The following is a 15,211-nucleotide window of genomic DNA, read 5'->3' on the forward strand; positions in this document are numbered from 1 at the left end:
TAGATTGAATTGTATACTACTAATGTATTTGTTCCTTTCATACAGAAATCAAGAAATTGTTCTAGAGATTTCTTTCGAGACATCTCCAAAATCTTCTGCTCTTCAGTGGCTCACCCCTGAACAAACTTCTGGCAAAGAGCACCCCTATCTCTTCAGTCAGTGCCAGGTGAAAAGGCCTTGGGATGGTTTATTATTCCCAGCTCATGCAACTGAATGAAGCAAAGTGGACAGTGCTCTTACGGATACTGGGGTCTTACCTAAGATAGTATTTTATCTTATAAAGACCACACATTTTCATTTATATCTCTCACCATTAATACATTCATATATTACTTTTAAAAAGAAACTTCCTTCCATTTGAAACATGTCTACCTAGACTGGACTATCTAGGTCATATTTATTAATATATTCACATCCTCAGCACCTACTGTAGAACTTGGCATAGAGTGGGCACTCAATAAATGGTCTTAAAATGAAAGGAAAACACTGTTAAACAAAATATGTACTGGTTATGAAAACTGCTTAACAATAAAGGGAAGGATCAGATTTCCCATTCCTCTCCAGACACTATTGTCCAGAGATAACAACTGAGTTGGTCTGTAGCCTCCAGATTTTTCTTACATTTTTACAAATGTATACATTATGTATATATATTAATGTACCTTTAAGATGATATGATTTAGACTACTGTTTTCTGTTTAAAAACTAAAAATAAACAACATAATTAGAGATAGTCTGTCATGAGAATAATATGTGTCAAACTTCTCAAAGAAACAAAATTAATTCTTTTAGCAATCAGATAGTTTACAATTAAAAGGATTTACTTCATTAAACATTGACTTTATTTCCAAGCATTGTATAAGGTACTTTGCATATTTAATCCTTTAAATACTCCTCTGTGTAAGACACTATGGTAGGCTCACATTTGAAAACAAGTCTATCAGAAAGGAAGCAATGCTGGCAATATTTACTTTTTATTGTCAGTTGAAGTTTTATTTTTTGTCTGAGAAACCCTTAAGTTCACTAATCTGGAAGAGATACCATGTTCTAGGCAAGAATGTACCAATTATACACTCCATTTCTTATCTGATTTTTGTCAGTAATTATTATGGAATGTCTGTAAACTAAAGTTAGCAAGAAATGCAAGATCTGTGAGTCACAAGAATGTGAATTTTGAACATTTTATTCCATTTCTTGTTGGAAGCAGTTTTCAAAATGGAGGAAAGCGATTTCAGTTAAATTATTACAGTTGATAGGAAGCACACAGACATGATTTTGTTCAATGAGTTTGCTTATAGCTGTTCTCTATGCATATTTTCCTGGGTTTGGTCTTATCCAGTGAAATACACATAAACCTCACCCCTGGCATTGTGGAGTCACATAACCAGGGACCTTTGAGGAACCCTAAATGCATGGTCTTAGAACCCTGTTTAGGGAGAGCAGACTATCTGGTTCCTCTAGTTCTGCTTAATCCAACTAGAGGTGAGGTCACTTGGACTCCTGTATCTTTGGAGAATCTATTAGATCTGAAGTGGAAAGAGCTGGTATCTGGAGGATAGAAGGAAGTTTGCAGAGGTGCGAAGTGTGTCTGGGATTTACAACAACCTCAGAGAGAGAGGTGAGTGTCAGTGTTCCTTCAAGCTCAGTGAGGTTGGGTTCCCTTTGCTCACCAGCAATAGATGCAGACTTATCTGACAACAGGCCAGGGTATGAAATTGTAGATACTCTGGTCATTCTTCTTGATGGAATTGATCACTATGACAGATGGATGCAGAAGCAAAGAAATGCTCTACATATTAGGTGAATAGATATGTCTAGATGGTGTTAAAAGAGACTTTTCTTTCTCCCTCCTGTCTTCCTAGTGTTTACTTTAAAGTTTGCCACAAGATCAGAATGTCAAGACCTTAACCACATTGTCCAAGCTGTGTTTCTCAGAAAACTGGCGTCCCATTAGACTTTAATAATTAACCAAAAGAAAGTGGGTTTTATGTTGAAATAAGTTTAAGAATTTGAACAGGTTTCTTTATTCTAGGTCTTTTTAGAGCCTTCGGAAGGCTAATGTTCCTGGTGATTCTCCCAGACAGGCATGTAACATGCCATGGTTCTCAATTTACTTCACTAAAGAGCCCTTTTTTCAACAGGGTTCCTAACGACTTCTCACTGGGAACTGCTGTTGCTCCAGAATCCTTGTTTAACGTTTCTTCATGCTCCAACTAAAATGTGAGGGTGGGGCATACATTAAAAGGGGAAATTAGATTTTTTTTATCCACAGATCTACTTTTGCTACTTGAAAAGAGCTGAAGAAATGTGAGACATTTTTACTTTTAAAAAGAATGCATCTAAGAAAAATGCTGCAATTGTAATGACTTCTTAATGACTTGATTTATGAGTCAGGGAAACAGCTGTTTCTTTTCTCCCTCTCTCTCCCAGGCCATCCACTGTAGAGCTATTCTTCCTTGCCAGGACACTCCTTCCGTGAAATTAACCTACAGCGCAGAGGTAACTGTTACTGAAATTATTAGCTGAATTAATTGTTCTGTATGAGTATTTTGATAGGGACTACACTAAATCTGTAGATTGCTTTGGGTAGTATGGACGTTTTAGCAATATTAATTCTTCCAATCCATGAACACAGATTATCTTTCCAAAATGAACCAAATAAGTCAATAATGATAAGCAGAGATAATAATTTTTTTTAGCTAACAGTAGTTTAATTAGTTAATTAAATTCTGCCTGAAATCTCTTAGAAACATGGATCTCATTTTGAACCTCTGTCCCAAAGGCAGTTTCAAACATAAATGTAAAAAAGGGAAATGAGTATCATTCTGATTTTAAAAAGAATTCAGAGGCTTTCCTGATGAAGAAGCCACCTGCCAGTACAGGGTTCAATCCCTGCTCCCGGAAGATCCCACATGCCGCAGAGCGACCAGGCCCGTGTGCCAAAGCTATTGAGCCTCTGCTCTAGAGCTGGGAGCCGCAACTAGACCAGTGCTTGCAGCAAGAGAAGCCACGGCAGTGGGAAGCCCGCACCCTGCAACCAACAGTAACCCCCGCTTGCCACAACTAGAGAAAAAACCTATGCAGCAACCAAGACCGAGTGCAGCCAAAAATAAACAAAACTACACACACAAAAAGAAGTCTAGCCCTAAAAACAAAGATTTGGGAGCAACTCCTTTTAACTTTGAAAAAGTTTGTCAGATTAAATGCTCTATAAATGCACTTTGTGCCTATTGCTTCAGTTGTGTTCTACTCTTTGCAACCCCATGGACCATAGCCCACCAGGCTCCTCTGTCCATGGGATTTCCCAGAGAAAAATACTGGAATGGGTTGCCATTTCCTCCTCCAGGGGGTTTTCTGACCCAAAGATCAAACCCACATCCCTTCTGTCTCCTGCATTGCCGGTGAGTTCTTTACCACTAGCACCGCCTGGGAACTAGCCATGTAAATATCTATCTAGGTATCCTAATGGGCGTATATTACAGACTTATTTGTATGCATTTCCAACTTGTTGTAGGTACTGCTAACCCTTTTATGAAAAGGTGGACTATAATTAATAAATACTATCCCAGAGGCTAGACTTACTCAGACCAGGCAAGTGGAACTGATGACTAGTATTTATGGAAACTTCTTGATTCCCACATTGTCCCACCACAAAACCACCCTGAGCATAACGCAGCAGAAACTACAGTTGCAGGACAAGAATCCCAGGATCTGGGCTCTTCTCCACCCACTGAATTACTGCATGACCTTGGGTAAGTCTTGTGACCTCACTACCTCAGCTTTCTCATCTGTATGACATATCACTGCCTAAATGAAGGGAGGAAGTGGAACCACAGTAGTCTCTAGGCTTTTAGCTCCAGGATCTGGGGCTATAGCAGCACTGGTTCTGGAGCTCCTGATTCTGTGCTTGCCACAGTAACAGCTTTGAGGGCTGGGCCAGGGTTCGATCCCTGGGTCAGGAAGATCCCTTGAAGAAGGGAATGGCAACCCACTCCAGCATTCTTGCCTGGAGAATCCTATGGACAGAGAAGGCTGGTGGGCTACAGTTCACAGGGTCACAAAGAGTCGGACACAACTGAGCGACTAACACTACTACGTGCAGACAGAACAAGAAAGTCCAGAATCGTTGGAATAGATGCTTGCCAAGTCACTAATACTCAGGGGATGGTCCTTTATTCTGGCATTCATTAGAAGTAACACTTTCAGAATCATGGAACTAGGGTACACACGTCAGTGACCATAGGTTTGCTCCGTGAGGATCTTCTCCATACAAGGTTCCAGAGAAAATTATTTCACCTTTCTCAGCAATACGTTTAAGTTCCTTACACTCAAGACCCTTAAAAAGTGGAATTTGGGACTTCCCTGGTGACACAACAGATAAGAATCCTCCTGCCAGCGCAGCAGACACGGGTTCGCTCTCTGGTTGGGGGAGATTCCACATGCCACGCAGCAGCTGAGCCTGCACGCTGCAGCTGCGGACGCCTGCTGCCTGGAACCTGTGCCGCACAAGAGAAGCCGCTGGGATGAATCCTGCACACTGCGGCCGGGGAGTAGCCCCCGCTGAACGTAACTAGAGAAAGCCCAGTCCAGCCAGAAGTGCAGGGATTAATTAAGATATTTTAAAAGTAGAATTTTGTCACTCTTAAGTTTATGTTTTAAGTATTACATTTTTCAGAATTGTATTCTCTGTTCTAAAGTGAGGATAGCATCCTTTTTAATCTCTCCTGAGGGTATAGAGGGGATCAGGCCTGGTGACTGCCATTGCCAGGTGTGGTCAAAAAAATTATTAACATAATAAAAGTAAATGATTAAAATAAATAATGTATGTTCTTTGTAAGTAACATAAATTTTGCTTATTTATTCCTCACAACAATTCTATGAAGTATGACCCTCATTTGACTTAGGAAATGGAGGCACAGAAGGGTCATTTACCCAAGTCCATGCAGTTAGTAAATGGCAGAGCTGGGATTTTAATCTAGTTTCTACCAGATGCTTTCAATATGAATAGGTGAATGAATAGGTTGATATTTCACATTCATTTTTAAAGAAGCCAGTTTTACATATTGCTAATTCTGTTTATAAAACTGATACATATGACTGTATTGGGTCCATAGTCTACTGGATCAAGAGTCAAGAGGCGGAAGGGGTTATTACATAGAACATTACAGAGAACATTTTATTTATAACTGGTAATGACTTTTCTTCTTGATTAGGTGTCTGTCCCCAAAGAACTGGTGGCACTTATGAGTGCCATTCGTGATGGAGAAGCACCTGACCCAGAAGACCCGAGCAGGAAAATTTACAGATTCAGCCAAAAAGTAAGATCTTAGGGTCTAGATTTTGTGTTTTAGTTGGTGGTGAACTCCAAATAGCTTCTTCCCTTATGAAAAGCAAAATGGCTTTTGAAATATTTCAGAATTTAGAAAGCAGCTTCTGCTTTTTTTTATTTCTTTTTCTTTTGCTCTTTTGAAATATTTAGTTCTGCTTGCAACGTTGTATTGAAGAAGGAAGGTGCTGGGTAGGTATGGTGGGGGTATGTCTGATGCCATTTTTGCTCATCTCAGTCAGTAGCAGGTTTCTTGTTTCTAAGTTACTTTGACCCGCCCTGATACCGAACTGTGGGTATGTGTTGGCGTAGTGTTCATAGATGGAAGAGCTATCTTAGACCAAAAAACAGTTACAGTCCTTAAAGTTACAATTCCTAGGTAGCTGGTAGTTTGACTTCTATCTTTGACTTTTAATGAATTGTGTGTGTGTGTCTCTGTGTGTGTGTGTACATTAGTGCTTTTTAAAATCATCCTCCTTAGCAGAACTTATAATTGAATCACAGTGGACAATTTTGCCCCCACCCCAGCTTCTGGGATTCTAAAACCTTTAGCATCCTTTCATTGCTGGATTATTTTGTATGTCTCTCAAATATGCCCAGGAGTGACTTCAAAAAAGCAATTTAAAACGAAGTTTTTTAATTCAAGAAAAAAGGACAAAACAAAGAGGAAAGCATAGTTGCCTTCTTACATGTTAATTTTTGTGAAATGCTAGAGATGTACCTTGTAATACTGTGCAGTCATATGTTTCACATTTCAGGAGCTTTCCTTCCTAATAGGATAAAAGGGAAATAGATGTTTTGAAATGTTTTTATATTGTAATTTTGAACTGCTAGACCCCTGAAAAATGGGAACCATTTGAGAAGTACCAAAAGAAAGTAATCTACACTAATGTTTGGAGATTTGAAAGGAAACTTTCTTTTGAATATGAATTGTCTTATTTTGTTAACATTCTTAATCACTAATTCGAGCATGTGCTGTGTGTCTTGTTTGCCCCTTCAGGTTCCAATCCCCTGCTACCTGATTGCTTTGGTTGTTGGAGCTTTAGAAAGCAGGTGAGCTTTTGAACACATTTTGAAGTATACACAAAGATCATATCTTAGGTGTCTTGACCCTCTGTCAGGATTTATTGTTAGATCATTTTTATGTTTCTCAAGATAACAAGCTGACAGCTCTAGAAATATTCAAATCTAATCATGAAATGTTCAAATCTAATCATGAAATGTGAATCACAAATTAAATTTTTTTTTTTTATTAGTTGGAGGCTAATTACTTTACATCATTACAGTAGTTTTTGTCATACATTGAAATGAATTAGCCATGGATTTACATGTATTCCCCATCCCGGTCCCCCCTCCCACCTCCCTCTCCACCCGATCGCTCTGGGTCTTCCCAGTGCACCAGGCCCGAGCACTTGTCTCATGCACCCAACCTGGGCTGGTGATCTGTTTCACCCTAGATAATATACATGTTTCAATGCTGTTCTCTTGAAACATCCCACCCTCGCCTTCTCCCAGAGTCCACAAGTCTGTTCTATACATCTGAGTCTCTTTTTCTGTTTTGCATATAGGGTTATCGTTACCATCTTTCTAAAGTCCATATACATGTGTTAGTATACTGTAATGGTCTTTATCTTTCTGGCTTACTTTGCTCTGTATAATGGGCTCCAGTTTCATCCATCTCATTAGAACTGATTCAAATGAATTCTTTTTAATGGCTGAGTAATATTCCATGGTGTCTATGTACCACAGCTTCCTCATCCATTCATCTGCTGATGGGCATCTGGGTTGCTTCCATGTCCTGGCTATTTTTAAACAGTGCTGCGATGAACACTGGGGTGCATGTGTCTCTTTCAGAACTGGTTTCCTTGGTGTGTATGCCCAGAAGTGGGATTGCTGGGTCATATGGCAGTTCTATTTCCAGCTTTTTGAGAAATCTCCACACTGTTCTCAATAGTGGATGTACTAATTTGCATTCCCACCAACAGTGTAAGAGGGTTCCCTTTTCTCCACACCCTCTCCAGCATTTATTGCGGGTAGACTTTTGGATAGCAGCCATCCTAACTGGCGTATAATGGTACCTCATTGTGGTTTTGATTTGCATTTCTCTGATAATGAGTGATGTTGAGCATGTTTTCATGTGTTTGTTAGCCATCTGTATGTCTTCCTTGGAGAAATGTCTGTTGAGTTCTTTGGCCCATTTTTTGATTGGGTCATTTATTTTTCTGGAGTTGAGCTGGAGGAGTTGCTTGTATATTTTTGAGATTAATCCTTTGTCTGTTGCTTCGTTTGCTATTATTTTCTCCAAATCTGAGGGCTGTCTTTTCACTTTGCTTATAGTTTCCTTTGTTGTGCAAAAGCTTTTAAGTTTCATTAGGTCCCATTTGTTTATTTTTGCTTTTATTTCTGAAATTCTGGGATGTGGGTCATAGAGGATCCTGCTGTGATTTATGTTGGAGAGTGTTTTGCCTATGTTCTCCTCTAGGAGTTTGATAGTTTCTGGTCTTACATTTAGATCTTGAATCCATTTTGAGTTTATTTTTGTGTATGGTGTTAGAAAGTGTTCTAGTTTCATTCTTTTACAGGTGGTTGACCAGTTTTCCCAGCACCACTTGTTAAAGAGGTTATCTTTTTTCCATTGTATATCCTTGCCTCCTTTGTCGAAGATAAGGTGACCACAGGTTCGTGGATTTATCTCTGGGCTTTCTATTCTGTTCCATTGATCTATATTTCTGTCTTTGTGCCAGTACCGTACTGTCTTGATGACTGTGGCTTTGTAGTCGAGTCTGAAGTCAGGCAGATTGATTCCTCCAGTTCCATTCTTCTTTCTCAGGATTACTTTGGCTATTCGAGGTTTTTTGTATTTCCATACAAATTGTGAGATTATTTGTTCTAGTTCTGTGAAAAATACCGTTGGTAGTTTGATAGGGATTGCATTGAATCTATAGATTGCTTTGGGTAGTATAGCCATTTTGACAATATTGATTCTTCCAATCCATGAACACGGTATATTTCTCCATCTGTTTGTGTCCTCTTTGATTTCTTTCATCAGTGTTTTATAGTTTTCTATGTATAGGTCTTTTCTTTCTTTAGGTAGATATACTCCTAAGTATTTTATTTTGTTGCAATGGTGAAAGGTATTGTTTCCTTAATTTCTCTTTCTGTTTTCTCATTGTTAGTGTATAGGAATGCAAGAGATTTCTGTGTGTTAATTTTATATCCTGCAACTTGACTGTATTCATTGATTAGCTCTAGTAATTTTCTGGTAGAGTCTTTAGGGTTTTCTATGTAGAGGATCATGTCATCTGCAAACAGAGAGAGTTTCACTTCTTCTTTTCCTATCTGGATTCCTTTTACTTCTTTTTCTACCCTGATTGCTGTGGCCAAAACTTCCAAAACTATGTTGAATAGTAGTGGTGAGAGTGGGCACCTTGTCTTGTTCCTGATTTCAGGGGAAATACTTTCAATTTTTCACCATTGAGGGTGATGCTTGCTGTGGGTTTGTCATATATAGCTTTTATTATGTTGAGGTATGTTCCTTCTATTCCTGCTTTCTGGAGAGTTTTAATCATAAATGGATGTTGAATTTTGTCAAAGGCTTTTTCTGCATCTATTGAGATAATCATATGGTTTTTATCTTTCAATTTGTTAATGTGTGGTGTATTACATTGATTGACTTGCGGATATTAAAGAATCCTTGCATTCCTGGGATAAAGCCCACTTGGTCATGATGAATGATTTTTTTAATATGTTGTTGGATTCTGTTTGCTAGAATTTTGTTAAGGATTTTTGCATCTATGTTCATCAGTGATATTGGCCTGTAGTTTTCTTTTTTTGTGGCATCTTTGTCTGGTTTGGAATTCGGGTGATGGTGGCCTCATAGAATGAGTTTGGAAGTTTACCTTCTTCTGCAATTTTCTGGAAGAGTTTGAGTAAGATAGGTGTTAGCTCTTCTCTAAATTTTTGGTAGAATTCAGCTGTGAAGCCATCTGGTCCTGGGCTTTTGTTTGCTGGAAGATTTCTGATTACAGTTTCGATTTCCTTGCTTGTGATGGGTCTGTTAAGATCTTCTATTTCTTCCTGGTTCAGTTTTGGAAAGTTATACTTCTCTAAGAACTTGTCCATTTCTTCCAAGTTGTCCATTTTATTGGCATAGAGCTGCTGGTAGTAGTCTCTTATGATCCTTTGTATTTCAGTGTTGTCTGTTGTGATCTCTCCATTTTCATTTCTAATTTTGTTAATTTGGTTCTTCTCCCTTTGTTTCTTAATGAGTCTTGCTAATGGTTTGTCAATTTTGTTTATTTTTTCAAAAAACCAGCTTTTAGCTTTGTTAATTTTTGCTATGATCTCTTTAGTTTCTTTTGCATTTATTTGTGCCCTAATTTTTAAGATTTCTTTCCTTCTACTAACCCTGGGGTTCTTCATTTCTTCTTCCTCTAGTTGCTTTAGGTGTAGAGTTAGGTTATTTATTTGACTTTTTTCTTGTTTCTTGAGGTAGGCCTGTAATGCTATGAATCTTCCCCTTAGCACTGCTTTTACAGTGTCCCATAGTTTTTGGGTTGTTGTGTTTTCATTTTCATTCATTTCTATGCATATTTTGATTTCTTTTTTGATTTCTTCTATGATTTGTTGGTTATTCAGAAGCGTGTTGTTTAGCCTCCATATGTTTGAATTTTTAATAATTTTTTTCCTGTAATTGAGATCTAATCTTACTGCACTGTGGTCAGAAAAGATGACTGGAATGATTTCACTCTTTTTGAATTTACCAAGACTAGATTTATGGCCCAGGATGTGATCTATTCTGGAGAAGGTTCCGTGTGCACTTGAGAAAAAGGTGAAGTTGATTGTTTTGGGGTGAAACGTCCTATAGATGTCAATTAGGTCTAGCTGGTCCATTGTGTCCATTAAAGTTTGTGTTTCCTTGTTCATTTTCTGTTTAGTTGATCTATCCATAGTTGTGAGTGGGGTATTAAAGTCTCCTACTATTATTGTGTTACTATTAATTTCCTCTTTCATACTCGTTAGCGTTTGCCTTATATATTGCGGTGCTCCTATGTTGGGTGCATATATAATTGTTATATCTTCTTCTTGGATTGATCCTTTGATCATTATGTAGTGTCCATCTTTGTCTCTTTTCACAGACTTAATTTGAAAGTCTATTTTATCTGATATGAGTATTGCGACTCCTGCTTTCTTTTGGTCTCCGTTTGCGTGGAATATTTTTTTCCAGCCCTTCACTTTTAGTCTGTATGTGTCTCTTGTTTTGAGGTGGGTCTCTTGTAGACAGCATATATAAGGGTCTTGCTTTTGTATCCATTCAGCCAGCCTTTGTCTTTTGGTTGGGGCATTCAACCCATTTACATTTAAGGTAATTATTGATAGGTATGGTCCCGTTGCCATTTATTTTGTTGTTTGGGGTTCACTTTTATACCACCTTTCTGCGTTTCCTGTCTAGAGAAGATCCTTTAGTATTTGTTGAAGAGCTGGTTTGGTGGTGCTGAATTCTCTCAGCTTTTGCTTGTCTGTAAAGCTTTTGAGTTCTCCTTCATATCTGAATGAGATCCTTGCTGGGTAGAGTAATCTAGGTTGTAGGTTATTCTCTTTCATTACTTTAAGTATGTCCTGCCATTCCCTTCTGGCCTGAAGGGTTTCTATTGATAGATCAGCTGTTATCCTTATGGGAATCCCTTTGTGTGTTATTTGTTGTTTCTCCCTTGCTGCTTTTAATATTTGTTCTTTGTGTTTGATCTTTGTTAATTTGATTAATATGTGTCTTGGGGTGTTTCACCTTGGGTTTATCCTGTTTGGGACTCTCTGGGTTTCTTGGACTTGGTTGGCTATTTCCTTCCCCATTTTAGGGAAGTTTTCAGCTATTATCTCCTCGAGTATCTTCTCATGGCCTTTCTTTTTGTCTTCTTCTTCTGGGACTCCTATGATTCGAATGTTGGGGCGTTTCACATTGTCCCAGAGGTCCTTGAGGTTGTCCTCATTTTTTTTTATTCTTTTTTCTTTTTTCCTCTCTGCTTCATTTATTTCCACCATTTTATCTTTTAACTCACTTATCCTATCTTCTGTCTCTGTTATTCTATTCATGGTTCCCTCCAGAGTGTTTTTGATCTCATTTATTTCATTATTAATTTTTAATTGATTTTTTTTTTATTTCTTCTAGGTCCTTGTTAAACATTTCTTGCATCTTCTCAATCTTTGTCTCCAGGCTATTTATTTGTAACTCCATTTTGTTTTCAAGATTTTGGATCATTTTTATTATCATTATTCTAAATTCTTTTTCAGGTAGATTCCCTATTTCCTCCTCTTTTGTTTGACTTGGTGGGCTTTTTTCATGTTCCTTTAGCTGTTGGGTATTTCTCTGCCTTTTCATCATGTTTAGATTGCTGTGTCTGGAGTGGGCTTTCTGTATTCTTGTGGTTTGAGGTTCCTTTTTATTGTGGAGGTTTCACCCAGTGGGTGGGGTTGGACGATTGGTTTGTCAAGGTTTCCTGGTTAGGGAAGCTTGTGTCAGCGTTCTGGTGCGTGGAATTGGATTTCTTCTCTCTGGAGTGCAATGTAGTGTCCAGTAATGAGTTTTGCGATAGGTCTCTGTGTTTGGTGTGACTTTGGAGAGCCTGTATGTTGACACTCAGGTCTGTGTTCCTGCGTTGCTAAAGAATTTGCGTGGTATGTCTTGTACTGGAGCTTATTGGCTCTTGGGTGGTGGTTGGTTTTGGTGTAGGTATGGAAGCTTTTGGATGGTCTCTTATTCCTTAATGTTCCGTGTAGTCAGGAGTTTTCTGGTTTTCTCAGGATTTGGGCTTAAGTCTCCTGCCTCTGGATTTCAGTTTTATTCTTCCAATAGTCTCAAGGCTTCTCCAACTATACAGCACTGATAATAAAACTTCTAGGTTAATGGTGAAAAGATTCTCCACCGTGAGAGACAACCAGAGAGGTTCACAGAGTTACATGAAGAATAGGAGAGGGAGGAAGGAGATAGAGGTGAGCAGGAGGAGAAAAAGGGGACTCAAGAGGAGAGAGACAGATCTACGCAGTTATCTGTTCCCAAGGTGTTCTCCGTAGCCCAGAGACCCACAAAGATTCACAGAGTTGGATTGGGAAGAGAAGGGGAAAGGAGGAAATAGAGGTGTTCTGAGGTATAAAACAGAGAGTCAAAAGTGGGAGAGTATCACCACACTCCTGAATAGAAATGGGAACTGAATATTGGATTCTTAAATGACCGAAATTTATATCACATACTACTGAAAAACAAAGATTGAAAATCTAGTGTAGAGGTTAGACTCTTTGAAATACAATATTTAAAAACAAAAACACAAAAAAAATTTAGAACTGTATATGAAGTTCAGTTTAAAAATAGGGTTTCTCTCTCTCTCTCTCTCTTTTTTTTTTTTTGGCAAGGTTATAGTGAAATGAAAATGAAAGTTAAGGAATAATAGAGGAGTATTAGAGGACTCTAAAAGGAAATAGGAGAGAAAAACAAGAAAAAGAAAAAAAAAAAGAAAAAAAAATTTTTTTTTCCCTAATTAAAAAAATCGTAAAAATATATGAAAATGAAAGTTGAGGAGTAATGGGGGAGTAATAGGGAATTATAAAAGAAAATAAAAGAGAAAAAATAAAAAATAAAAAAAGGAAAGAAAAAAAAATTTTTTTTTTTAAAGTAAAAAAAAAAAATATGTACATATATATCTAGGAATTTCTCTGGGGTTGTTGCGGTCAGCGTAGGTTCAGTTCAATTTCAGATAGCTCCTCTTTCCAGCTTACACTTCTCGATATCTGTAGGCCCCTTCCCGTGTAGTCGGTGTTACCTTCAGGGATTTTAATCTGTTGCACCGGTCCTTTCTGGAGCGGTTCCCTTTGTTTATTTGGCTTCTGTTTGCCGTCTCTTTGGTGTCTAATTTCCGCCCTGACACAGGCGGGCGGAGGTGATCTCTTATTTAGGTTCGCTAGTTCAGTTCAGTCCTGCTACGGGGAGGGCGGGGCGCTGCAGACAGACACCGCTCTGTGTGGATAGCGCTCACCGTGTTCCGGCCACACTGGGTTTGCCCCGCTCACGGTGTCTGTGCTTTCGCCGTCTACACTGCTCAGGCTCCCGGCTGCTCTATATGGAGCGGGCCCTGCGTTGAGTGCAGTTCCAGTTTTCGGGTACTCCACAAAAGCGCAGATTCGGTTGCTCCTGCGTTTTGTGCCTTCCCCGGCCTGAGCGGCCCAGGCAGCCAGAGGCTTGGGCGTATTCTCCCTAGGTGCGGCGCGCCTTTTCCCTCCGCGGCGAGCGGCCCAGGCAGCCAGAGGCTTGGGCGTACTCTCCCGGGTGCGGCGCGCCTTTTCCCTCCGCCGCGAGCGGCCCAGGCAGCCAGAGGCTTGGGCGCAATCTCCCTGGATGCGGCGCGCTTTTTCCCTCCGCAGCCCCAGCGCGCACCGCCAGTCGGGTCTCAGGAAGTCCTCAGCTAGAACCCGGAGGCCTGTTTGCAGTGTGGGAGGGGGTGGCTTCTCAGGGGCTGAGTTTGCCCTTTTCCTCTCCCCCCTGCCTCCTACCTCCAGCGGGGATGGGCCGGCTCTTCTCTGGAGATTCTCAGTCCCTTGGTTTTGCGAACCGCCGGCAGTGTGTTCGGGCCGGTTAATTTTGTCCCTTGCTATCCCACAGTTTAAAAAAGCTCCCTCCGATTGCTCTCAGGGTCTTCGGGCCGGACCTCACCCCAAGCAATGCCGCCCACTCCTCTCCGTTCCGCCCCGCTTGTTGCTGGCGGGTACGGGCGTCTGGGGTACTTTTCTGCTGGGAGTTGCTTTTAGGCACGTAATCTGTGGGCCTTGTTTAATTTTTCCTCCCAGTTAGAATGCAGAAAACTTCCCCCAGTCCCGCCAGTGTGAGGGTTTCCTGGTGATTGGAAACTTCCTCTATTAAGACTCCCTTCCCGGGACGGGTCTCCGTACGTAGCTCTTTTGACTCCCTTATTATCGTTTATATTTTGTCCTACCTCCCTTCGAAGACAATGGGCTGCTTTTCTGGGCGCCTGATGTCCCCTGCTAGCGATCAGAAGTTGTTTTGTGAAATTTGTTCAGCGTTCAAATGTTCTTTCGATGAATTTGTAGGAGAGAAAGTGGTCTCTCCGTCCTATTCCTCCGCCATCTTGGCTCCTCCCACAAATTAATTTTAAATTAAAAGATCTTTACCAGTCACCCCTTGGAATTTCCAAGTATTAGAGAATGAGCATACTGTTACTGTTAATCTGGAGTCTAAAACAAGTTTAAACAAGTCAATCCTCATAACCTCCATTTTTTCATGCTTCAAATTACCACATCCCCCTTCCTACCTCATTTGGTGATTATGGTGCAACAAATGAAATAAACTATTTTAAAGCACTTGGAAGCCTAGGAATATTACAGAAATATAAGATATTTTGTTAAAGTTTTACCAGCAGCTAGAGTGCCCTTTTCTTAATTTCTTGTTTGTTCTTATTTCTAAACAACTGAAAACTAAGAATGGCTGTATAGTAGTCACATTCTTTAAATTGCCAGAAATGTGGACGTGGTGGACATGTCAGGCAAACACAGCTTCTGGTCCAGCTCTTGAAGTTAACTATGAACATCCTTGGGTAGTTCACTTCTCAGGATGAGCATCTGTGAGCATCAGGATGAATACTTACTAAGACATACCCACATCTCACTTCAGAGGATGCTGAAGATTTTGGGGTTTTATCTTCGTCACCTAAAACCTAGAAATAATCATATGTACTTCAAAGAATTTTTGTGAGGATTGATAGACCCAGCATATGTAAAGCTCCTGATGTATAGGAGGCACTCACTAAATAATAATTATCATCATTGTCATAGCAGTTGCCAATTAGCAGGTCTCATTAGGTACCAGCTCCAATGCGCCAGGCT

The 15,211-nt window shown here is 39.8% G+C and overlaps 1 protein-coding gene across 2 annotated transcripts in view; it reads left to right on the plus strand.

Annotated features, from left to right (window-relative positions):
• The window catches only part of LTA4H (leukotriene A4 hydrolase), a 40,640-nt gene that overhangs the window by 7,015 nt on the left and 18,414 nt on the right, over window positions 1–15,211 (plus strand). Inside the window, exons 3-6 of one of the 2 annotated variants that reach the window (XM_020900630.2) lie at window positions 46–166; window positions 2,431–2,499; window positions 5,214–5,318; window positions 6,327–6,379. In XM_020900630.2, coding sequence (XP_020756289.2) covers window positions 46–166; window positions 2,431–2,499; window positions 5,214–5,318; window positions 6,327–6,379 — 348 coding nt within the window. Of the gene's footprint in view, window positions 1–45; window positions 167–2,430; window positions 2,500–3,559; window positions 3,753–5,213; window positions 5,319–6,326; window positions 6,380–15,211 lie in introns of those variants that run through there. The other variant, XM_070454147.1, reaches the window with a different exon arrangement.

This window comes from Odocoileus virginianus, chromosome 23 (genome assembly GCF_023699985.2).
Source record: "Odocoileus virginianus isolate 20LAN1187 ecotype Illinois chromosome 23, Ovbor_1.2, whole genome shotgun sequence".
In the NCBI taxonomy this organism is placed as follows: domain Eukaryota; kingdom Metazoa; phylum Chordata; class Mammalia; order Artiodactyla; family Cervidae; genus Odocoileus; species Odocoileus virginianus.